Raw genomic sequence first — 24,494 nt, forward strand, 5'->3', positions numbered from 1 at the left:
ATAATGCCTTGCTTATTGTATCAAAGTTAGTTACCATAATAGGCTTAGAAATCTGGGTGTTTTAACTTTGGAAAATCATAGCGATGAAGGAGGTTTAATCAAGTGCTTTAAAATAATGACAAGATTAGATTTGAACCTAACTTCAGTTCGATAGGTTAAGGGGAGGGGGTGCTGGGTTGTAAATAAAAGCTATGTAAGTATAGATTGGATGTTAGGAGGTATTTTAAAAGAAAGTTAGCAATTCACAGCTGACTACGTTGACTCACATAGTGAGTGCAAACTCGCTGCAAACATTCAGAAAGGATCTGGCTGGGTTTCTGAGTGTAGTTAACTACACTCGTGAATATCTATCGTTAGATGGGTACTAGGACATGTGTGTCTGCCAGTCACCATGCTTTCTATTTGGCATGGTGGGCTGGAAAGCATTTCTCTAAATTGTCCTTGGCTTTCTTACACTGTGTTTTTGTCTTTCCCAGGAGACTGTGCTGGTGGCTGATGTACTAGATAGGTGGGGTATGGTTGGAGGTTGTTTAGTGGGATTCGATCGGAATCAGGATTACTTTATGGTGTATTACAACAGGTTGACAGAGGCCTTAATTAATCAGTTTTTGCATGTTTCATATCTTTATTACCTGTGGACTCAGGTGCATCTCGTAAGAAATCTACAAAATAAGCATTGACTCCGACATTGACGGTAGCCAGAGCTTTCCCCTCGAGTTCCGTCTCAACTACTTTGGCTAAAGCTTTGTCAAACCAAGCTACATCCTCTGGGGTGGTAAATCGATCAGCTATAACGCATTTACATTCATGCTTCCACAGCTTTAGAGTCACCTAAACATATAACAGAAAGCAAATATTTTATTAACAGCTAGATTAAAAATAATAAAGTAAAATTTAATTTCAATGATCTCCACTTGTACTGGTCATTTACTTGTATTATAGATCTCTTCTTGGCAAAACCATAACACATCTCTAAGTGCATGGCTATGTTTGTGTTTATTAATCAGTGAGGTTAAGTTGTGTTGTTATTAGTACTACTGTACTTCTGATCTATTCTATTATTTCAGAATGGGAGACTAATCTGCACTAGAAGCACTATCAGCATTCATGTCCAGGATTTGTGGGATAACAGAATAAGTGTGCAGTTTGCAGAATGTCTTTTTTTATTCTTTCCCGGGGTGTGGTTGCCATTGGCTAAGCCAGCATTTATTGCGCATCCCTAATTGACCTTGAGAAAGTGGTGGTGAGCCACCTTCTTGAACTGCTACACTCGGTGGGTTGTAGGTACATCCACAGTGCTGTTAGGAAGGAAGTTCCAGGATTTTGACCCAGCAACAATGAAGGATCAGCAATATAATTCCAAGTCAGGAGGGTGAGTGGCTTGGAGGGTAACTTTCAGGTAGTGCTGTTCCCATGTTTCTGCTGCCCCGGTTCTTTGAGGTTGTAGAGGTCATGGGTTTGGAAGGTGTTGTCGAAGGAGCCTCGATAAGTTCCTGCAGTACAAGATAAGTTCTTATGGATGGTGCGCACTGTTGCCACTGTACATCGGTTGTCAAGGGGGTGAATGTTTAGGTGGTGATGTTGTCAAGTTTCTCGAGTGTGCTTGGTGTTGCACACATCGAGGCAAATGGAGGGTAATCCTATCAGACATGAATGCTGATAGTGCTTCAAGCGCAGATTAGTTTCCCATTCTGAAATAATAGAATAGATCAGAAGTACAGTAGTACTAATAACAACACAACTTAACCTCACCTGTTTAATAAACACAAACATAGCCATGCACTTAGAGATGTGTTATGGTTTTGCCAAGAAGAGATCAGGTAATCCTGATCTGTAGATGGTGGACAGGTTTTAAGAAGTCAGGAGGTAAGTTACTCGCTGCAGTACCCTGGGAACTCTTGCTTTAATATCCCAGGACTGAGGTGATTAACATCCAGCCATCACAACCATCTTTCTTAGTGCTAGGTATGATTCCTATCAGTGGAGAGTTTTCCCCGATTCCCGTTGACTCCAGTGGCTACACTGGGTCAAATACTGCCTTGATGTCAAGGTCAGTTACTCTCAACTCGGTTTCAGCAAATCTGCTTTTCTTATCTAATTGTGGAGTTGCATGGTATGATCTATTGGTACACATGCCTGACAGAATAAATGTAACAGTTCAAAATCAACACGGGGAGCAGGAGTGCTGTGCAGTATAAAGTTTTCAGTTTACAGTACTTGTCTATTTTCTCTGTACAAAATGCGTAGGTTACCTCTGAACAACGAATCAGAGAACAATAATTATATTTCAATCCATGGTCAACGACAAATAATTTCCAGGGAATTATCTAATTATACATGAATTCTCCAAACCTAGGTTTCATACAGCAAGTGGATTGTTTTAAAATCCATGTGCTTCAAATGTAGAAATCAATTAACGACAAAGATCAAAGATTAACATCTTAAATTTGCTTACTGCAACCAAAGTCCACTGTAGCTAATATATTGAATGAAACACAAAGGGCTGGATTCTCTGTTTCAGCAGCTAAGTGCCGACTGAAACGGAGAATTCACGGGCGTTTTACAACAAAAATCGACGCAGAACACTCACCGATTCAGAGACCGGTGAGGGGCCATCAGCGGTGCTAGGCAAAACCCCCGGCTCCTGCGGAGAAAACAGCCAGAAAATGGCCGGATACGTGGCTGCGCATGCGTACGGCAACAACGTGCAGCGGTCGTGTTGTACAACATGCCGCCAGCCGTGTGTGGACCCGACCTGCCATTGGTGACCCAACAGGCCACCCCATGGCCACCCTTACCAGTCTCCCTGCTTTCGCTGAAGCCCCCCCCCCCAGCCAGCGGCATGGCTCCCAGCCGAGTGTGCCGGCACTGCACACATTCTGCAGCCACCATGCTGGGTCCCCGATTGTTCAGACATCACGTCAACCGTGTGGTTAGGAACTTGGCCTGGGGGACGGAGCATGGCTGACCAGCGCCGGCCCCGATTTGGGCGTCGGAATGGATTCTCCACCCGATCGGGATTACGATTTCAGCATCGGGCAATGGAGAATCCCGCCCAAAGAGTGTCTTTCTTTATAATAGGGAATTGCTTACATTTTCTCTATTCGCATGTTCATTTTTAAAAAATTAGCCCCTCTGTGGAACTTTACAGCTTCAGAACTCCCTGTGGATATCACAAAATTGAACTTTACCAACTTTGTCGCTTTCTGTCCATTCATTTGGAAGGTACAAAATCATAGGCTGGAGGTGCATGACTTCCTGAGATGTATTCCTGGCCAAAATGCAAATAGGTTTACGTAAGATAAGTTTTGAAACAATACTTACACTTTCATCGTTGACAATCTCTGAGATGCTGTTCAACATTCCCTGCCAAATCCGTGACAGGTCTCGCAGGTTAAAGATATAATGAAACTTGGCTGGTGTGGGCAACATTTTTACCTTGGTCATCTGCCAAAGTTTGCGGGTCATTGGTACCAGTTTGGTTACAAGAGTTCTCACTACTGTACAGAAACCCCGCTCAGTGCAATAGTGGCCAGTTCCAATAACACCTAAGAGAAACAGAAAAAAATGAAACTTTTTCTTCATTCAGTGTAATAATGTTTCAGACTTTAAAATTTATAGTTTTAAAATATTTTTATTCGAGCAAAATTTTTATTATAACAAACAAACCCACCAATAATACAACCCAACCCCATCCTACCGAAACTGCACCCAGCCCGACCCCCCAAACCCCTTCCCCTCCATAAAGCAAACAAAACCTTAGCAAACCCTTAACCCAATCCTCCCCGCGTCCTAATGGCTGATGGTAACTAACTCCCTAAAACAGAGATCAACGGCTGCTCCCTCGAGTAGACCCCTTCCACCAACCCCCTCAAGGTATACTTAATCTTCTCCAGGTGTAGAAATTCCATCAAATCTCCCAACCAAGCTGAGGATTAGGCGGCACTGGGGACCTCTACCCAAATAGAACTCGCCTTCGTGTTATTAGCAAGGTGAAGGCTCAGACTTTGTCCCCGTCTGCAGCCACAGTGGGTCAGACACTCCAAAGACGGCCACCATCAGGCACGGCTAAAACTGAACACCCAGAATCCCTGATAACATATCAAAAAAGGAGACCCAGAAGCTGACAAGGTTAGGGAAAGACCAAAACATGTGCATGTGATTTATCGGTCCCCTAGAACACTACTCACCTATCCTCCACCCCGGGAATAACCCACTCATACATGCCCTCGCCAGGTGCATCCTGTGCACCACTTTAAACTGGATCAGACTTAAACTCGCACACAAGGATGTGAAGTTGATCCTCTGCAGGGCCTCACTCAACATCCCCCCAACTTCCTCTTTACCTCTTCCAAAGTAGCTTGCTACATCGTCATCAACCATCCATAAACCTCCGAGATCTTATCGCCCTCGAACTCACCCATAATCAGGACCCTATCCATAAATGAGGGTGACGGCACCAGAGGAAATGAAGGGAGTTTCTTGTGCAAAAAATGATGCCCCTCCCTGCAAGTATCTAAATACATTCTCCCTTGGGAGCTGAAACTTCTCCAGTCGCTCGTCTAGGCCTGCGACTACCCTCCAAAAACATATCTCTAAACCTCTCCAGCCGTCCCTCTCCAAAGCCAGACAGCACAAACCTATTCTACAGATCAGAGCCAAAAGAGACATGGAACCCAGTTTATAATGTTGTCTAAACTGATTCCAAATCCGCAAGGTAGCTGTCACCATCGAACCAGAAGAGAATCTAGCTGCGGAAAAGTGGCACTGCAACCAGAGGCCTCAGGCCAGACCCCTTGCATGAAACCTCCTCCATCCACCCCCAAATAGATCACAGATGCTAAAACGACCCCTGCACCTTATCAATGTTCGCTGCCCAGTAATAACATAACAGATTGGACAAAGCTAACCCCCACCCCTCCCCCCCCCGACTGCCTGTCCCTCTGCAAAGACGTCCTACACACCTGAAGAGTCTCACCCACCCAAACAAAAGAAGAAATCAACTTGTTAACCCTGCAGAACCCTGGGAAGAAAGACTGGGAGACAGTGGAACAAAAAACGCCTAGATTTATAAACCAATTAAAAGGCAAGATAATTCATTGGAAATATGTGTTTTCTTTGCCCTTCTTACCAAAAATTTTATCGATTGAGGAATTTGAAGGCAACGTGCAGTTGAAAATTGAGAAATGCCTCTTCAAGCGCTGGGGTATGTCATTTCTCCCTCCCCCAGCATGGATCATTGCAGCAAGGAACTGGACGTCAGCAATGTTTGTGAATTCACCTGGTTTCTCAAGATTATAAAAACCATTCTGTTCCATAAGCTGTCGTACAATTTCATTGGTGATCTATAATAAGAGCAACGTTAAATGTCTACGGGATTTACTTTGAAGCAAAGCAATGCAACTCTATTCAGAATATCCTGTAACTTTGAATAGACTGTAACATAGAGAACACTTTCTTCTATAAATTTTCATGCACATCACATTGTGGTGAATAGAATATTTTCAAGCATCCACTGCCAAACAACTTCCATGTTCCTGACTCAGGAGATTAGGGTTCAATCGCCTCTTCAAGCCTTGAGCACACAAAGGTAAATTTTACTAATTTGCACAAAGCTTTGCTACCAACAGCAAATGTCCTGCATGATTTGAGTCGATTCATCACAAAACACTGATCTCTATGCACAAATTCCTAATATGTACTCCCAATAAATAAAGCTCTGCTTTGGGAGTGTGATTAACAGCAACTTATATTTATATAGCTTCTTTAACATAATAAAATGTCCCCAGATGCTTCCCAGGAGCATTATAAACAAAATATGAGACCATGTCATGCAATGACTAAAAACTTGGTGTTGGAGGTAGGTAAGTTTTAAACAGTGTCTTAAAGGAAGAAAGTAGAGGGAAGTAGGGGGAAGAAAGGGGGGGGGGGGGGGCTGAAATTCCTGAGCTTGGGGCTGAGGCAACTGAAAGTTAAGCCACCAAAGTTAAAGTGATTCGAATCAGGGATGCTCAAGAAGCCAGAACTAGTAGAACATAGACATCTTGAACTGTTGTGACTGGAGATTACAGAGACAGGGAGAGTAACACGGTAGCATGGTGGTTAGCATAAATGCTTCACAGCTCCAGGGTCCCAGGTTCGATTCCCGGCTGGGTCACTGTTTGTGCGGAGTCTGCACATCCTCCCCGTGTGTGCGTGGGTTTCCTCCGGGTGCTCCGGTTTCCTCCCACAGTCCAAAGATGTGCGGGTTAGGTGGATTGGCCAGGCTAAGTTGCCCTTAGTGTCCTAAAAAGTAATAAGGTTAATGGGGGTTGTTGGGTTACTGGGATAGGTATACGTGGGCTTGAGTAGGGTGATCATTGCTCGGCACAACATCGAGGGCCGAAGGGCCTGTTCTGTGCTGTATTGTTCTAAAAAGGCGAAGGAGAAATCTGAAAACAAACATGAGAATTTTAAAACCAATATGCTGCTCGACCAGAAGACACCGTATATCAGCAAGCACAAGGGTGACAGGTGAACAGGACTTGATGCAGGTTAAGACTTCACATGCCATATCCTTACATATGAACCATTAACCAACTGCTCATTCACCACACACCCTTGATTCGTCTTCATCCCTGTCAAGCATGACTCATACCCAACATTACTGCCTCACCCCAGCCTCACATGCTTAACACTTCTCCAAGCCTCACACTCAAAGCTGACACACACGATTAGCTGTTCAATAGGCACATCACCCAATCACATTGCTTGAAAGGGGTTGGTCCATGATGAGAGGCAGCAGCTCCTAACCGGTGGGACAGGCATGACACACACCCTCAATCCCATGGATTAGACAGTGCTGAAATCATTGGTGTAGCCATGACTGAGACTGTGGCCAGTGGTTGGGCTGAAACCATGGAGGATGATAATATCTTCCTACCTCATCCACCTTTGCATAACCCACATCACCCTGACCTACAATTTCTTCTGATTTACAAGCTGCAAATGGTGAAAGGATACACCTTTACGTTTCCTCACTTCACTCAAACCCTTTATCCTTTGATATACAGAAGAACTACCATCTGGTCAAGAGCTTGTAAAGGAGCCTGAAATGTCAGAGGGTACAACAGGCTGATTAAAATAAAACCATTGCATAGACGCAGTCACCCGGAATGTAACAGGCGTTGTGCAAAATTTACAGGATGGCAGAGAGTCCCTGAACTCCAATCCAGTACAGGACTTCACAGGGCTCAGAGTCCATCCTTCCCAGCATGCAAGTGGTGGTTGCCAAATCCATGAGAATACTTGTGGACCTGATCACAATGCAGTGTTGATACCGCAGTGTCCATTGCAGCACAAGCAAAAGCCACATAAGGTCAGTTTGTTCAAGTGTAAGCTCAGACAGAAGTGATGAAACCTTAGCTTATTACTATACAAGCCGAGCTTCATGACATACAGCTTTAGACTGCTATCATGGCTGCACGTAACAGTCCTCAAAGGGGCTTGCAGGGTCTCACAGCCGTTGAACAGACTGCTCCAGCAGATTACAAGGATTGCTGACACACTGTCCAGTGGAGAGGCAGTCATTTTGTGGATTACAAGCCTCCTGTCCTCCGTTCCAAAGCCAACATTCATGCCCTCACCACGCCACTCTGACCTTGCACTTGTGTCACCTCTTGGCTAGCCAGCCCAATTGCTGCTGCATCTTTTGAGATTATGCAATCCAGAGTTACTTCTTCAAGAGCGTTCAGCAAGGCCATATACTGGCCTCATTCAGTAAAAACTAGCAGCCTTCCACCAACCATGCAACAGCCACTGGGGTAACACTATGGGCGCGATTTAACAAACAAGTTGCACCCGGTGTGGATCTCTGCACACCAGGCAAATAGCCGGAAAGGCCAAAATCAAGATTTGCGCCCTTTTGTAATTCATCGGCTTGCTCCCGAAGGCAAGCATAGCATTAATCCTCATTTGCATTCATCTGAATCTCTTTCTTAAATAATATTTTAATTCAATTTTTAACATTTTAAACATACAACCCAACTAAGTAGAACAACAACAAAACCCCCTGACTACCCCCCCCCACCCCCCACACAACACAGCAGCTGACAGTAACCAACTCTTTAAATGTAATATAAACAAACCCCATCTCTGTGGAACCCCTCACTCGCATCCCTCAGAATAAATTTGATCATTCCCCTAATACAGGAACTCCATCAAATCCCCCAGACATACCAAGACACAAGGCAGAGAGCCTGACCTCCACCCCAACCTGCCTGCGAGCAATCAGCGAGGTGAAGGCCAAAACATCTGGCCTCGCTCCTGTCTGCAGCTCCGGCAAGTCCAATACTTCAAATATGGCCCACAGGGGACTGGGCTCCAAATCCACGTGCAAGATCGCTGACATGGTACTAAAAAACAACCTCCAAAACCTCTCCAACTTCGAGCAGGATCAGAACATGTGTGCATGATTGGTTTAATTGTGTCAATTAAGGTTAAGTCCATACAGGTGGAGGGCACTGATTGAAATATTACTTGAGAACATGTATGGAACACATACTGACATATGAGGAAATTGAATTGGGGCATGTATACCAGTAAACTCGGTGAATAAATCTATTTGAAGTCAAGATTCATTCTTGTTTCCTCCTTCAACTGACAATCAGGGATAGAACAGGGGAAACTTGAAAATGGCAGCACTGGTACCAGTTAGTATCCCGATCTGCCAACACTACAGACTGAGGGCAAACACCTAATATCTGCACCAATGTCCTCAACAAGAGGGCACATGGTGCATGTTGCGCCAGATGTGTTTTGAAGCCAATTTGGTACCAAAATAGAAATCATAGAAACAAAAGTAGAGGTCGTAGTGCCCCACTTGGCGGCCACAATCTGCAACTGCATTTCTCAATTTGAAATATGCTGCGGTCAGTCTACTCCTGGTCTAACTGTGGTAGGCTTGGAGGCATCCAGCTAGCCAGCTCTGGAGAGACCGATCATGCTTTAAAATAAAAATGGGGCTCCATCCTTCAGAATATGGGACCCATTTGAATTTAACATCAATAGGCAAGGTTTCCTAGGGTTCAGGAATCCTGTTATTAAAGGCTAAATCCTTGCTGCAGCAGTTAAATGTTTTTTCGAATATTGCTTGTGGGTCACTTGCCCCTATTATTCCTAGCCTTCCTCATCCCACAAGCAAAGATCCTGAAGAATTTGACTTCTTCCGCACGCTCTTCAGTTCCTCCTGAGTACCATTTTTCATCACAAACATTATCTAATAACCACCCCATTATACTCCAATTGCTTCCTTCCCAACTTCCTTCCTGCTTCTGGGTTTCGGAGTTTCCAACTGTGGGGGACCACCCACAGCAATTAAATACAGCAGGACCTCCTAGTGCCTGGTATTTCTTAGCTTCCTCACCACAAAAAAAAAGAGGGCCCAGTCCTTCCAACTTCCATAACTGTGAAGATCATAGCCTCTGGAGGTTGACAAGTCAATATAGTGTATTTTTATGCTTAAGATTAACAACAAGAAATTTTAATTAATTACCTGATCACCCCATTCATTAATCACAGGCATATTAATGTCATCAATGAAGACAGTCATCTTCTTCCCAGCAGGTGGACCATATGTCGTACCCATACGTTTATCAACATAACTCTCAATTGTGCGCTATAACACAAATTCAACAGGCAATTATCCATGCTCTTTAATTATGCTTTATGTAATCATAATTGATATTTGGTCATGATATTGTATATTTCTGGTTAGTTTTGTCAACATCAAATGTTAAGTTTCTTTTCGCATAGAAATTAAGAGTGAACACTCATTCTGATAAGGTATGTTTTTAAGTTGCAAGCAGCACGATTTTCTTCAGCGAAACTACACCAGGAGAATAGTTAGTTGCACTTACTTGTTATTTTGTAACATAAATGTCTGCGTCATTTATAGTTAACATTGTCTCATTCAATATTGCATCAGATATACTTCTGAAGCCGCTTGGGCACTGGATATAGCCCCACAAAAGTAATTCCAACTGGGTGTTATCAATGATGCCATGTAATGTGAGGAATATCACTCTCACGCTGTAGCCAATGTAAATGCATTATAAGTGCATGCAAACTGACTTAAGGTTATTGATATCCCGCCGGATAGCCTCGAATGCGCCTGAGTCACAAAAGTCAAGTGCCAAAGTGATTTGCCCCAAAAAGTGATCAACAAGTCCCTAGTGGAGCAATGAAGACCAGACTCCAAATGCAACACAATTCTATCTATGAAGACAGATTTGTCAGAAAAGTTCATTTAAGTGTACCTCAACTTATACATCTGGGTTCTAAGCTAACAAAGTGCTACAAAGGTGATGAATGTAGGAAATTGTTATATATTATATTTTGTTGTAGTAATGTTATTAAAGACCCTGACTTCAAATACATACAAGCAGTGTGACTGCTAAAGCTTGTGATTAAGGGGTCATAAAGGTAGCATAATCATTGATTTTAGCCACTTGTTTCCAGAGATGACTAACAGAACATTGTTTATGCTTAAAAGGTTCCCTAGGGTTTAGATCATTTTGAAGGATTGTGTTTACTCCAGGTAAGCAGGTCATGGGACATCTTAGCGGGAGGAGACTGGACCATGCCTCATGATTGGAATAGAGATTATGTAATTAATGGGAGGAGCTAGATCTCTCTGTAGTTTTGCAGTTTGCCATAGGATTTGAGCCTGACAGTAAAGATTTTCAACTTGTTCCCGAAAGGGTCTCTCTCCAAAGGTCTCCACAAAGAAGCAAGTAACCCTGATTGTTAACTTTATTTATAAGTGGTATTTGAACTGCATTGGGTTGCTTAACTTGAATATATAGTGGCAGGTGTGGATAGGGAAGTAAGGTTTTTTTTCCTTTTATTTAAGAACTGTTTTAACTGTTAACTGGATAGCTATTACTGTGATGCTAATGTGATTGATTCTGTGTTTAAATTCAAGTTTGTTTTACCATAAAATATACCTATTGGTCAGTGTAATCACTCCTGGCATTTAGTAATCTTCCCTCACAGTCTTACAAATTGCAAATTATTGGGATTCTCATATGGGAGCCTTAATACAACCTCCAGTGCTTGCTTTCCTTACTATGCTGCCCTTCTTCCTCCAAAGAGCATTCATAGGGCAGAAATCAACCATCCCACACTGGCATGTTTGAAAGCCAGGGAGGGGCCCACAAAGTTCCTGGATGGCCTTACCTTACCTTCTCACCCATCCCCAACATCATGGGGAATGGAGGAAGGAAACGGGCGACGCATAGTTTTTTTTCCCCAATCGAGGAATTGAAGTGTCTAATTGCTGTCAACTTAAAGGCCGCTTTCCGCTCAGCCACAATTCATTAGCCAGCGTTAGGAATTTAGAGATGGTGGATCACTTTATTCAGGCCTCCGATGGGAAGTGGGCAAGGTGCCTCCATCACTAGTCCCATTTCCAGACCAGGAGCCCAAATCTACTGCACCAAGGTCTGTCATCCTTGTACCCTCTACCACACATCCTCCTCCCAAAACTCTATCAGTACCCTGCATTTCCATCAAGGGCCCCACAGGATATCCTGTATTTATCGGATTTTGTGGGCCTGAATCGGAGGACCTCTCCTGGTGGCACTTCTGGGAATACAGAGCTGCTTGTCATTCTGAGGTGGGACATTCGCTAAAGTGAGGGGCGGAAATCCTGCCTCCAGCCAATTAAAGCTCCTCAGAGGGGTGGGAAAGCTAACCACCTGTAACATTCTGCCCATTGAGTTGATTACACCACTGCCACATCCTCCAGAGATCTGCAATGAAGATCTGACTCCATTGGGTAATGTGCACATTATATGGGAAAGGGACTTGATGAAGAAAGCAGTAACATGGGATAATTTACTAAAAAGTAACAAAAAACAGCACAATGTAAAATTATGCTCTGCTATATCTCTGATTACAATTACAACAAATTCAAAAATATCCCCAATCCTATGATTCATTAACAATCGTGCCTTTCGTTGATAACACAATGATTTTTGTCATTTGCAGCAGAAGGCAACCAAATGTGAAATTATATCTGACCTGAAACATTAGTGGAGTAGTTGCAGAAGAAAAGTTGAGACTTTTGGTCATGTGGGACTCAGGGTCATATTTTGATAAGTATCCTTTGATGATTACTGTTTTGGCTGTACCTTGTTCACCAATCAGCAACACAGCCTATGATAAAAAGAATGAAGATGTAGTTGAAATATCAGCAGAATGTTTAGCAAAATTTTTAATTTACGAGTGAAGCTTGTCTGCAGTCATTATTTGAAATATTTGATTTGCAGTGTTCAGCAGCATTTATGGTTCCTCACACTGAAGCAATCTGTGCCAATATGCTTCAAAACCTGGACTGTAGCAAGGCTTGGGCTGATGAGTGGCAAGCAGCATCTGCACCACAGAAGTGTTGGATAATGATCATCCCCAACAAGACTGAGTCCAACAGTCTCCCCCTTGGCATTCAGTGGCATTACCATCGCTGAATACCCACCATTAAAATTCTGGGGTTGCCACTGCCTGGACATTCAATTGGACTAGTCACATAAATGGTGTGACTACAACAGCAGATCAGAAAATGGGTGTCCTGGGACAAGTAACTCACCTTATCACTCACCAAAGCTTCTCCATCGTCGACAAAGCAAATTCAGGAGTGTGATGACATAGTATCCTCTTGCCTGGATAGGTGCAGCCGCAACACTCAAGAAGCTGAACACCACCCAGGATAAAGCAATTCACCAGTTTCATAACCCATCCATCTCCTTAGCCATGCACTTTCCCCACCATCAATGAATCATGACTACAGTGTGTACTCCAGGATGCACTGCAGAAACTCACCAAGGCTTCTTCAACACCACCTCCTAATCTGACAATTTCTCTGCCACCAAGGAGGACCACCAAGGAGGACATGAGGAGCAAGTACATGGAAAAGCTTGATTACCTTCAAATTCCTGTCCAAGTCACACACTGTACCAATTTGGTCATTTAGGGCTATTCCTTCAGTGTCGCTGAGTCACAATTCTGGCACTTCCTACTCAACAGAGCTGTGGATGCATCTACACCACAAAGACTATAGTAGCCCAATAAAAAAGCACACAGTTTCCTTCTTAAGCGCAGCTTGGGATTACTAATAAATGCTTGTTTTTCTTTAATCTTTAAAATAATTAACAATGATGCAATCAGCTTGACAAAAATTCCGAGGATAAGAACATGAAGAGAGCAAACATTTATAAACATGGTGGTTCTTCGAATTTTTATCCACCTATTTACTGACCAGAAGTAAAATGTAGAATTTGCAGAGTAAATTAATAATACATTAAATTATCCTACCTTTCCTTGCTTGGCTATTGTGTGAATGAGAGAATTTGTCCTCACGTTGTCTACATTAGGCACAAGTATAGAGCCATATTCTGGACTGCTGTCAGTGGGATAAATGTATTCTTCAACATTTGTATTCCAATGTAACCATTTTCCTTGTCAGGACAAATATAAAGTTAATTATCATTCACTGAGAAACAAATATTTCACACCATTCTTCAGAATTGGATATTTTTGTCAATTTTAATTAATGTATTGATATCTTCTCAAGTCAACCAATTATCAGGTAAACATTGCACTTTCTACTGATCAACGACATTTTGGATCATGATTCATTCAAAGAAAAGATTGATAATTGAAAAGGGTCAAACAAGGGTGGCACGGTGGCACAGTGGTTAGCACTGCTGCCTCACGCCCCGAGGGCCCGGGTTCGATCGCGGCCCCGGGTCACTGCCCGTGGGGAGTTTGCACATTCTCCCCGTATCTGCGTGGCTCTCACCCCACAACACAAAAAGATGTGCAGGGTAGGTGGATATATTTTATTAAATTGGGTACTCTAAATTTATTTTTAAAAAGGGGGACAAAAAAGAAAAGGTATTCAATTTCAGAAATTAATGACCCAATCCAAAGCATTCTCCGCTATGGTTAACAGAATAATCTTATTCAATAACAATTCTCAAATGCCAGGACAAAGGCTGTTTATTATGTACTACAGACAGATGAAGATGCAAGTTTACAAAAGCAGAAACACAAGCAAGCAAAATGATAAGTCATTTTACATTTCAAGCCTGATGGGTTTACTCACAAACAACATCAAGGATGAGTAATTAAACCTCCCACTAATGTATCTCCTGTTCTAACAACATGTTAACACATTTTCTGAGAGTAGTTATGAAGAATAATTATCAGCTGTTTTCCCAATATGTTATGCTTAATGACTGGATTAACTTTTTGTGAACCAGAGAAGTGAAAAGAGATTATATATTCAAACAGGCTTCTCTCAATGTATGGATTTTTAACACAAGTCCATTCATGCGATTCTTTAGGAAGCCAACCGTACATTATACATAAGACTCTCAGTTATAGCCATAATAATGGTTATCAAACTTGAATGTCACTTGAAGCCATGTTATTTAATATTCTCTGTGGAACACCTCTGTTAGAAGACATGAATGGGACAGGATATGGATGCATAGCACCCGCAAGTGGTCTTGGAAGTCCAAAATGCCATTTGTGGTGCAAGTTGAGGAGGAAGCCATTTTGGTGAAAGCGTTAGCACACATGCAATTAGCATCTGCCAAAAGTGTGCAGAGTAGACATCAGCATGTAAAGCTTATTTGATGCTTGCACTGCTATTTTGGAGCTCAGTGCTTCAGCTGCTTCCATCCCATAATCACTCACAGCTAGACACATGTTCAGCGGCAGGAACCACCCCCAAATGTATTTTTTAAAGGAATCAATAACTTTTAGATTTGTTGCTTTTTTTAAATTCCTGCTATTGCAACACGTTGGTCATGACGGCAGGGCTTCGGTGCAAACCAATTGTTCCCAGCCATGGGCTTAGAAGTAGGCATTTCTCTTGGACTACATAGTATGACTAGAAGTATGAGCCAGAGATCACACAGAGCAGGGCAGCTGTTACCCGAAGAGAAAGGAGGAGAAAGAGGAGCAGAAGGTCTCTCAGCAGGAGGTCATGTCTGCTCAAAGTGTTCAGAGAACATTTTTCCTCTCAAAGCTCAGCTATGTCAGACATCTGTACTTTAGTAAGGGTATCCCTGCAACCACAAATACAGCCTCAGAGCAAGGGGAGAACTACATTGCCAGTAGCTGTATAGCTGACCACGGCAGATTAATGCCCCGGTCCCTTCCAGGCTGTAGCTGGAAACATTTTGCAACATATTGTGGTAGGCTGTCCACTATTGCATAAACGAGGTCATTGATGCTTGCTGTTAAAAGACATTTCATTGCCAGAGAGAAGCAAATGGAGCGAGGCTGAGGACAAAGGAAAGGGAAGGGGGTGCGCCAGGCAGTTACTTTGAGATTGAGCTGTCTGTGAAGAATTCATCCAATTGCAATACCAAGAAAAGCAACTCCAATTCCCCATTCACCAATACTCCAAGACCTTACCTGCTCTTTATCGCTGACCATCACAGCATCCACTTGGCCATGTGTAATAATGAAAATCATCACAATTAGCATTCCAAACCAATTTTCTAAATGAATCCGTACTATATTGGACAGAAACACCACGGTTCTGCATTGCCATGGAGCATGTTTTTCATGTCCTCTTGTCTGGCCTCGTGCTACTAGTCAGGGCTACTGCACTGGCTGACTATCAGCAGAGGAGAGTGCAGATGGCTTTAGTTGACATCCTTGTGCAGCTTTGAGCCTCGACCAGGCTTTATCAAACACGGGGGCGCAGGCAGGTGTCGGGATGGTCACGGAGCCGTCTGTCGCGGCACTCCTGATCGTGCAAATCCGCGCGCAACAGCCGCAGCAGCCAGCTTTTAATAACGGCGGCTGCAAGCGGCCTTCAAAATGGCCACGAACACGTAAGAAAAATGCAGCCGCACTGCGCATGCATGCCAGATCATCGGTGCGCATGCACAAAACTATGCGCATGCACGCCAGTGATCGGGCACGCATGCGCAGTGCGGCAGCTTTTCTTTAATGGTCACAGCGATTTCTTTACAAGTTTGAGGGGTGTTTTATTCATTTTATTTTATTCATTTTATTTTTATTTCTTTCAGTTATTTTATTCAATTTTTTTTTACAAGTTCGGGGGGGATTTATTTGATAACATTTTACAGGAAAAAAATTCAGAACTTTGGACAGATGGAGACTCCATACTTTCCGACACCGGAAGGCTTCACCTTCGTCCAACAGATTCCATTGGAGGAGCGTGTACGAGGGCCAAAGGGACCCAAAACCATTTCCTCCATTTTTGTCAGCAGCAAACAAGGTAAGAGAAAATGGTGGGTCGCGCTGATCAGCCGGCGTGGGTCGCGCAGGTCGGCCGGCGTAGGCCACAAAGGTCGGCCGGCGTGGGCCGCGAAGGTTGGCCGGCGTGGGATGCGAAGGTCGGCCGGGTTGGTATAAATATGTCCCCTGAAAAAAAGTTTGAAAAACACTGGGCTAGACGATGAACTGTACATTCTCTGCATGGGAGATAACAGTATTAGCTGGCTGGCTGACAAGCAGCAGAAAGGGGGGTGGGGGGGGGGGGGGGGTGACAGGTGGCTTGGGTCAGAAGATGAATGTTGTCTTTCTGAGAGAGGACAGGAGGTTCCTCCATGAAACCACTGCCACCCCTCCAGGGAGATCCTCAACAATCCTTGCATCTGTTGGAGTGCAGATTGAACTGCAGTGATAATCTGCAACTCCCCCATTGGACACTATCAGCCACAGCCCATGATAGGAGCAAGGTGACCTTTCATGACAGATTTCTCAGCTTCCACTGCACTCTTCAGACACTAGATGGCGTCTGCTTGTGTTGCCACAGAAGCTGAGATATCAGGAGGCAGGTACGGCATTATGGTTGGGTCCACAAGTGTATTTAAGATGCTGGTTCGATTACCATCTGTGGTTTCCCTATTACCTGACTGTTAGGTGAATTGGACATTCTGAATTCTCCATTCGTGCAACCAAACAGGCGCCGTAGTGTGGCGACTAGGAGATTTTCACAGTAACTTCATTGCAGTGCCAATGTAAGCCTACTTGTGACACTAATAAAGATTGATAGTGTGACATGTATAGCAAAATTCAACTACATCCTAATGCAGTCCAGGCCAATAAAAATATTTTTGTTCATTTGCTTGAATTTTCCATACTCCTAAATAACCCCCGAATGGAACCTCATGTGCTACCCACAGAACCTCCTTTTGTTAACCCATTGGTAACTCCACTGGATGAACTTTGGTCCATTTTCCATCTGCCTGAATATGTAAAGGCGTCACTTCCTCATTAATACATCATTTCTAAGTAATAACACTCCGGTATACACTCAATCTTTATTCTACGTATGCTTTCTGATACAATTGCTTTATCTCTTAGTTTTCTTCTGTAACTCTACCAACTTTCTTGAACTAAATATATCCGCTTTATCCTCCATCTGCTCTTGTTCTTTATCAACCATCTGGCCAAAGATTATTTCTGATAATTGAACCTCAGCTTCCCTATTTTTACCCCTTTATTTCTCCTCCTTCTGTCTCAATCTGGGACATGATGATTTGGTTACCACACATTCTGGGAACACCGCTGGGTATGCTCCTTGCAACACTTCAGTTGTTTGACTTTCGACTGGCTTTTCAACTACAGTAGGCACCACTCCCATCTGTGATCCAGCTATATCATTACCCAGGATAAATTGTACCCCTGAATAAACTAATTTTTCTATTACTACTACACTACTGTTCACCGGACTCTCTAATTTTACCTTACATAGTGGTACAATCCTCTTTTCACCATTAATCCCACAAATTATCACCCTTTCTGGCAATACTCCTTCCAAACTACATAACTCCTTATCTCCCACCATTAAATATTGACTTTCTCCTGTATCCCTTAAGAGCTTAACCTCCTTAGCTACTCCACCTTGCTTGTACATGAGTAAACCTTACCCCCACAAATAAATGCGCGGTTTAACTAATTTAAATATGCGCCTCTGGATCTTGCCCAACAAGAGCGAATTTCAGATCGCAATGCGCTGCAAGATTCTGTAGAATCTCATGAGACCTTTGAAGATTCACGAATCTTGCACAAGGCCTCTCACAAGATTCACTGGCTTCATCCGGGCACCAAGTCGGGCACAACGAGTTCGCACAATCACGCCCAAAACGAAAAGATTGAGCACCTGCTTATCATCGAACCTTTTGAACAGGTTGGACAATCTTTTGTACCTCTTCAGTTGCAACCATCGTTCCTTTTGCCACTTTAATAAACCCCACTGGCTTAACCTGTTTTATTGGGTCTGTGCTCCCAGTACGTCTCTTAATCCACCAACACTGTGACTTTGTTCAACTTTATTGCAAGTTTAAATTTTCTGATCTCTCTTCCATTATAATAAGTTTCCTTTTCATTTAAAGAAATATTTTTATTGATTTTCATATTTCATGGTACATATTCTGTCATAGTTTGAACATTTACGTAGCTCCTTCTGGGGGGGGGGGGGGGGGGGGGGGGGGCACAAACAGAGTGAGATGTGTTCTGACCTGGAACTTTCTGACTGTTGATCTGTTTCATTCCCCCCTCCACAGCTGCTGTGGTCCTTATCCACCCATTCCACCCCCTTTGGGCACTTTGTGTTGGCCATGGCGTGTGTCACTCAGCTTGCTGTTCCTGACTTTGCTCCCTCACTCTCATGTTTGAGCCCCTCCGCCATGGCACTGTCATCCGTGGTCTGCCCAGCACGTTTTCTGCTCGCTCTATTGGCTGTTGGCTACGAACAGGTCTTTGGAACAAGTTGGTGAACGGCCTACACATTTTGTGGAAGCCCTCTTCCGACCCACGGATGATAAATTTTAATTTCTCCAGTTGGAGGAATTCTGACAGGTTGGACAGCCAGTCTGCAGCTTCGGGTGATGCTGCCGATCGCTTGCCAAGCAGGATTCTTTGGTGGGTGATTAGGGAAGCAAAGGCTAGGGGATTGGTCCCCCTCCTCATGAAGAGTTTTGGCTGGTCTGAAACCCCCAAGACCACCACTTTTGGGCATGGCTCCACCCTCACTTCCACACCACTGGACATTGCCTCAAAGAAGATTGTCCAGAACCCGACAAGTCTGGGACATGCCCAAAACAGGTGGGTATGGTTGGTCGGGCCTCCTTGGCACCGTTCACATTTGTCCTCCACCTCGGGGAAGAACCTGTTCATTTGAGTTCTGGTTAGGAGAGCTCTGCGCACCACCATTAGTTGCATTAGGCTTAGCCCGGTGAATGTGGAGGTGGAGTTTGCCCTTACCAGTGCTTCAATTCAGATTTACATCCCTATTTCTATCCCTCATTCTTCCTCCCATTTTTCTCTCGTGTTGTGGGGCCGCACAGTGGTTAGCATTGCTGCCTAACAGCTCCAGGGACCTGGGTTCAATTCTGGCCTCAGATGACTGTCTCTGTGGAGTTTGCACTTCCTCCGTGTCTGCGTGGGTTTCCTCCGGGTGCTCCGGTTTCCTCCCACAGTCCGAAGATGTGCAGGTTAGGTGGACTGATCATGCTAAATTGCCCCTTAATGTTCAAAATGTTAGGTGGGGTTACTAGGCTATGGGGATAGGGTGGAGGCATGGGCTTGGGTAGAGTGCTCTTTCCAAGGGCCCATCCCATGCAGACTTGATGGGCTGAATGGCCTCCTTCTGCGCTGTAAATTCTATGATTCTATAATTGTCTAGGGAGGAGCTTGCCTCCTCCAACAGTTGGCCATACAGATTTCCACAGTTCCCTTTCTCTAAGTTGCCCACGTCCAACAGTTCCTCCACCAGTGAGTCTCTCAGCTTCCGTGGGTATATCATTGTTTCCCTACGGAGGACGTTTTCAAGTTGTACATATCTTAGTTCATTTTCTTTGGGCAGTTGAAATCTCTCCATCAGTTCTTTTAGCGTCGCTCGTCAGTCATTTGTCAATGTCACCCCCGCCCTCTCTCCATCTTTTAAAAGTAGCTTCCATTGTAGCTGCCATGAATCTGTGGTTGTTGCAGATGAGGGCCATGGTGGACATTTTGGTCAGGCCGAAGTGTTGTCTCAGTTGGTACCATGTCCGGACCGTGGCTACTGCCACTGGGCTTTTTGAGTGCTTGGTTGGTAGGGATGGGAGCGCTGTTGTAACTAGTGCTCAGAAGGATATCACTGTGCAGGAACTCCCCTCCATCTTGAACCACTCTGCTCCTGGCTCCTTCACCCAACTCCTCATTCTCTCTAATGTGACCACCAAGTGGTAGAATTGTGGTAGACCTCCTTTACATTTGCAGGACTTTGTCTGCCTGCCCCAGTTCAGAGTTCTTTCCCGGTCTTGGTACCAGTACAGTTCAGCAATTATGGTCCAAGGTTGTTCTCCGGCCCTGGGCTTTGGCCAGAGTGATCTTTGAGCACTATTTCTGGTGGCTTTGGGAGGCTGTCTCTCCCCACCAGATTTCCCAGCATCAGAGCACATTTTCCGTAGGGATCCTGCCCTTGGGAGTCCTGCCCCACTATCCGCAGGTTCTGGCACCTGGACCTTTTCTCTTGATCCTCGATTTTCCATTTTGTGGTCCCCTGTGCAGCCACGAGCCTTGTTACCTCCGATTCCAGTGCGGACATCCGATCGCTCAGGTCCGTTGAGGCTTTCTTCAGCTTCTTTAAGGTATTCCCCTCGGCCTCCAACTGCATCTCCGCCTTGTCCGGGGCCACCTGCATGGCAATCAGTCATCCATCACTGCCACCCTGACTGTTGCCCTCGTGGCCTCTTTTGTTCTTGTAGTTCCTTTGTGAGGAACTCCTTCCACCTGCCCACCGGCAAAGGAGAGCTCCATGCACGGCCTGGTGCTCCCACTTTATTGGTTGTAGCTGGGTCCTCGTCACCTCGTGTGTTCGCCGTCTCCTCTGTGCATGTCTCTAGGCTTTTGTTGCCTTTTGCCTCTTTTCAGACCTTGGAGCTGCTGCTTCTAGGCATCGTTAGTTCTGCTGTTGTTGGAAGAGGGTGGGGTGATGTTTCTTCCCGATGCTGGCGGGTTATTTTTGGTTAAAGGTGCCTAAATCCTAATTCCCAGGAGGGGAACCACCTTGTGTGTGTCTGCTCAGCACATTCCCAAATGGAGCCCAAGTGTTCGCGCCGTCGTGAACACCGTCGCATTTCACGACGGCGCGAACCGGGCCCGGGTACGACCGATTCTGTCCCCCACAGGGGCCAGCATGGCACTGGAGTGGATCATGCCGCTCCAGTCTCCCTTCCTGGCGCCAAATGGGCGCCACGCCAACCCGCGCATGCACAGTTGGGCCACGCCAACCAGTGCATGCGCGGGGGACTTCTTCCATGTGCCGGCCTTGACTCAATGTGGCGTCCGTGTTCAGGGGCCAGCCATGCAGGAAAATAAGTTTCCTTTTTAACCTGAGGCAAACCTTCCTACTATCTCCAACTAGATACGGTTTGACGGAAAAGATGTGGAAGTTTTTATTTAATCTCATCTGACTAGGGCAGCACGGTAGCACAAGTGGCTAGCACTGTGGCTTTACAGCGCCATGGTCGCAGGTTCGATTCCCCGCTGGGTTACTGTCTGTGCGAAGTCTGCACTTTCTCCCAGTGTCTGCGTGGGTTTCCTCCGGTTGCCTCCCACGTTCCAAAGATGTGCAGGTTACGTGGATCGGCCATGATAAATTGTGAGGTTAGGAAGGGTTATTGGGTTAAGGGGATAGGGTGGAAGTGAGGGTTTAAGTGGGCCGGTGCAGACTCGATGGGCCGAATGGCCTCCTTCTGCACTGTATGTTCTATGTTCTATGCTTATGTTCTAGACCTCCTTTTCCTTGACGGCCTGTGGATTTCTAATTTCCCCAGTTTCAATCCTTCACAGACTGAAATTGTTACCGAAAACCAAACCTTGATTTATGAACTAATTCAAAATCATCTGTCATTTCTGCTGCCAGTTGAGCAGTTTTAACCGTTTGCTCTTCGACACAAGTTCTCACTGCTGCGGGAAATTAATCTTTAAGTTTCTCCAAAATAACAGTTTCCCAAAGAGCTTCATACATTTGGTCATTTTTAATGCTCTTTTCCACCTATCAAAATTATTTTATTTTATTCTTTCAAATTCTAAATATGTCTGACCTGGTTATTTCCTTAGATTTCTAAACTTCTGTCTGTCGGCTTCTGGCACTAGTTCTTATGTACTTAAAATGGCTTCTCCCACCTCATCATAATCCCTAAATATCTCCTCTGATAGTGATGCAAACACTTCACTAGCTCTATTTACTAACTTTATTTGAACCAACAATACCCACATATTTTTTGGCCACTTCAATTACTTATCCACTTTCTCGGATGAGATTAAATAAAAAGCTTCCACATCTTTTCTGTCAAACCTTGTCTGTGCTTGTTCCAATGATTCAGACTCTGCACCTCTGGCAAATTTAAATGCTGAGCTATCACTTTCATTATCTCTGCCTTCCGCGCCTCTCCAGGTAAAGTTTGTTCATCAAATCCAAAAGCTTTGTTTTACCCACCCTTTGTAAACTAATTCAAGTGACCTCTTCCACACCCAGGGAATTCTTAGCCACATAAACAGCCATTGTACCTGTCACTCCTTATTTAAAATGACAGAATTCAACACCCGAAAGCACCAGTTCCCCACATTAACGGTCTTTAAATTCGATAATCCCAAAGCAACCTGGGAATTATACTTCTTAATCCCATCAAGAGCCTCCAATTTTATTTTACGGATCAGACCCCAATTTATATTAGGAAACCAAACAAGACCCCAACAGTTTATCAATTTGTAAACTGAGGAACGGATACTTGCTCGAGGACTGATTCCACTGGCAATGAGGGATCTTTCGTATTAAAACAAACGATTATGAACACAGAATTGACCCCATTAATATCCAAAGAAAAACAGCTTTTCAATTAACAGTTAAACAATTCTCACAAAACACACACACACACATCAAATGCCATTTATTAATCCAGTTAATACTCAGAGGCTTACAGGTTTCTGCACAAAGCCCTTGGGAGAGAAGCTTTCAGAAGTCAGTCTGAGGAACGACCTCCTTTCCTCAGAAACCAGAGCAGAACTAAGAAACTAACAGCAACAGACACAAAACAGAAAAACAGGCTCAGCCCCTCCCATGAGTGACCAAGCAGCCTGCCCAGCTATTAAACCTTAATCACCGCTCCAGCAGACATATAATCTGGATACCTTAACTGAAGGTCTTTTAGTAACATTACTGTAACAGACGTATAATACAATATATATATAAAATTTCCTTCATCACACCAGGAAGAGCAAGAGTTCTCCTCTGTGCCTCACGCTAATTCTTAAGACTCTCCTAATTCAGGCTCCCCTTCTCCTACCCTGACTGTAATCGCCTACGGAAACCCCACTGCCCTCACGATGTATGTCACGCTGGGGGTATCATTCCCTACAGTCCCTGGCAGCACCCCTTCTGCTACATAATCTACCTGCCTGTCCCCTCTGCATTGACTACAGGTTTGGACAGCATGCAGTGCTGGAACATGGCACTGACTCCAATAGTTAAAATTTGTTGGGCTTTCTACCCGTTCTTCCTCAGCAGTTTACATGCTTACCCAAGTTAAAATCAGGGATTCAAACTCATCTGGCCTCTGCGGTTTTTTAAGGTAATTTTCAGCTACATTTTGGTTCACATAAGTGCTTCTTTAATGGAATATTGCTGCTGACTACCCTGAATCATAGAATTTACAGCACAGAAGGAGGCCATTCAGTCCATCGAGTCTGCACCAGCCCTTGGAAAGACCACCCACCTAAGTCCACACCTCTACCCTATCGCCGTAACCCCGCCTAACCTTTTTCGACACTAAGGGAAATTTAGCATGGCCAATCCACCTAACCTGCACATCTTTGGACTGTGGGAGGAAACCAGAGCACCCGGAGGAAACCCACACAGACACGAGGAGGATGTGCAAACTCCACACAGACTGTGACCCAAGCCGAGAATCAAACCTGGGACCCTGGAACTGTGAAGCAACTGCGCTAGCCACTGTGTTGCCGTGCTGCCCTATATCTCAGTATGTCAAACATGGCATCACCCCACAGCCGTGGTCTATTCAAAAAGATGCTTCATGGATGGAAATATATTTGAAAAATAAACGCATTCAACGTTTTCTGCAGAATACAATTGACCAGATTATCTTGGTACTGACCATCAAAATGGACAAGATAGTCGAACATCGTGTCCTCACTCCCAGCTGGAATGCATGGCAGGTCCAGCTGAATAGTCTCATGCGTTCGCAGCCAGTGCTCCATTTTCCTTCTGTCCTCTAATTCCAGCAAGGCCCCTATACTCCACATCAGTGAGAAAACATAGAGTCTTTCCAAATGCTCTCGAGTCACTTCTCCACCTTGTTCCTAAAATACATTTATATATAAGTTACTACACATTGGAAACAAAAGAATTTCACCACAACATATTTTCTGTACAACATATAAGTTTGAGACACTTGATCTCT

The 24,494-nt window shown here is 44.3% G+C and overlaps 1 protein-coding gene across 1 annotated transcript in view; it reads right to left on the reverse strand.

The window, feature by feature from the left end:
• Nucleotides 1-24,494, reverse strand: part of dnah5 (dynein, axonemal, heavy chain 5) — a 458,053-nt gene that overhangs the window by 160,236 nt on the left and 273,323 nt on the right. Inside the window, exons 45-51 of the mRNA XM_038797206.1 lie at nucleotides 24,189-24,393; nucleotides 13,351-13,493; nucleotides 12,064-12,198; nucleotides 9,533-9,655; nucleotides 5,132-5,345; nucleotides 3,325-3,548; nucleotides 633-831 (exon numbers count right to left, since the gene is read on the reverse strand). Coding sequence (XP_038653134.1) covers nucleotides 633-831; nucleotides 3,325-3,548; nucleotides 5,132-5,345; nucleotides 9,533-9,655; nucleotides 12,064-12,198; nucleotides 13,351-13,493; nucleotides 24,189-24,393 — 1,243 coding nt within the window. The remainder of the gene's footprint in view (nucleotides 1-632; nucleotides 832-3,324; nucleotides 3,549-5,131; nucleotides 5,346-9,532; nucleotides 9,656-12,063; nucleotides 12,199-13,350; nucleotides 13,494-24,188; nucleotides 24,394-24,494) is intronic.

The sequence above is a fragment of the Scyliorhinus canicula genome, chromosome 5 (genome assembly GCF_902713615.1).
Source record: "Scyliorhinus canicula chromosome 5, sScyCan1.1, whole genome shotgun sequence".
NCBI classification, from domain to species: Eukaryota; Metazoa; Chordata; class Chondrichthyes; order Carcharhiniformes; family Scyliorhinidae; genus Scyliorhinus; species Scyliorhinus canicula.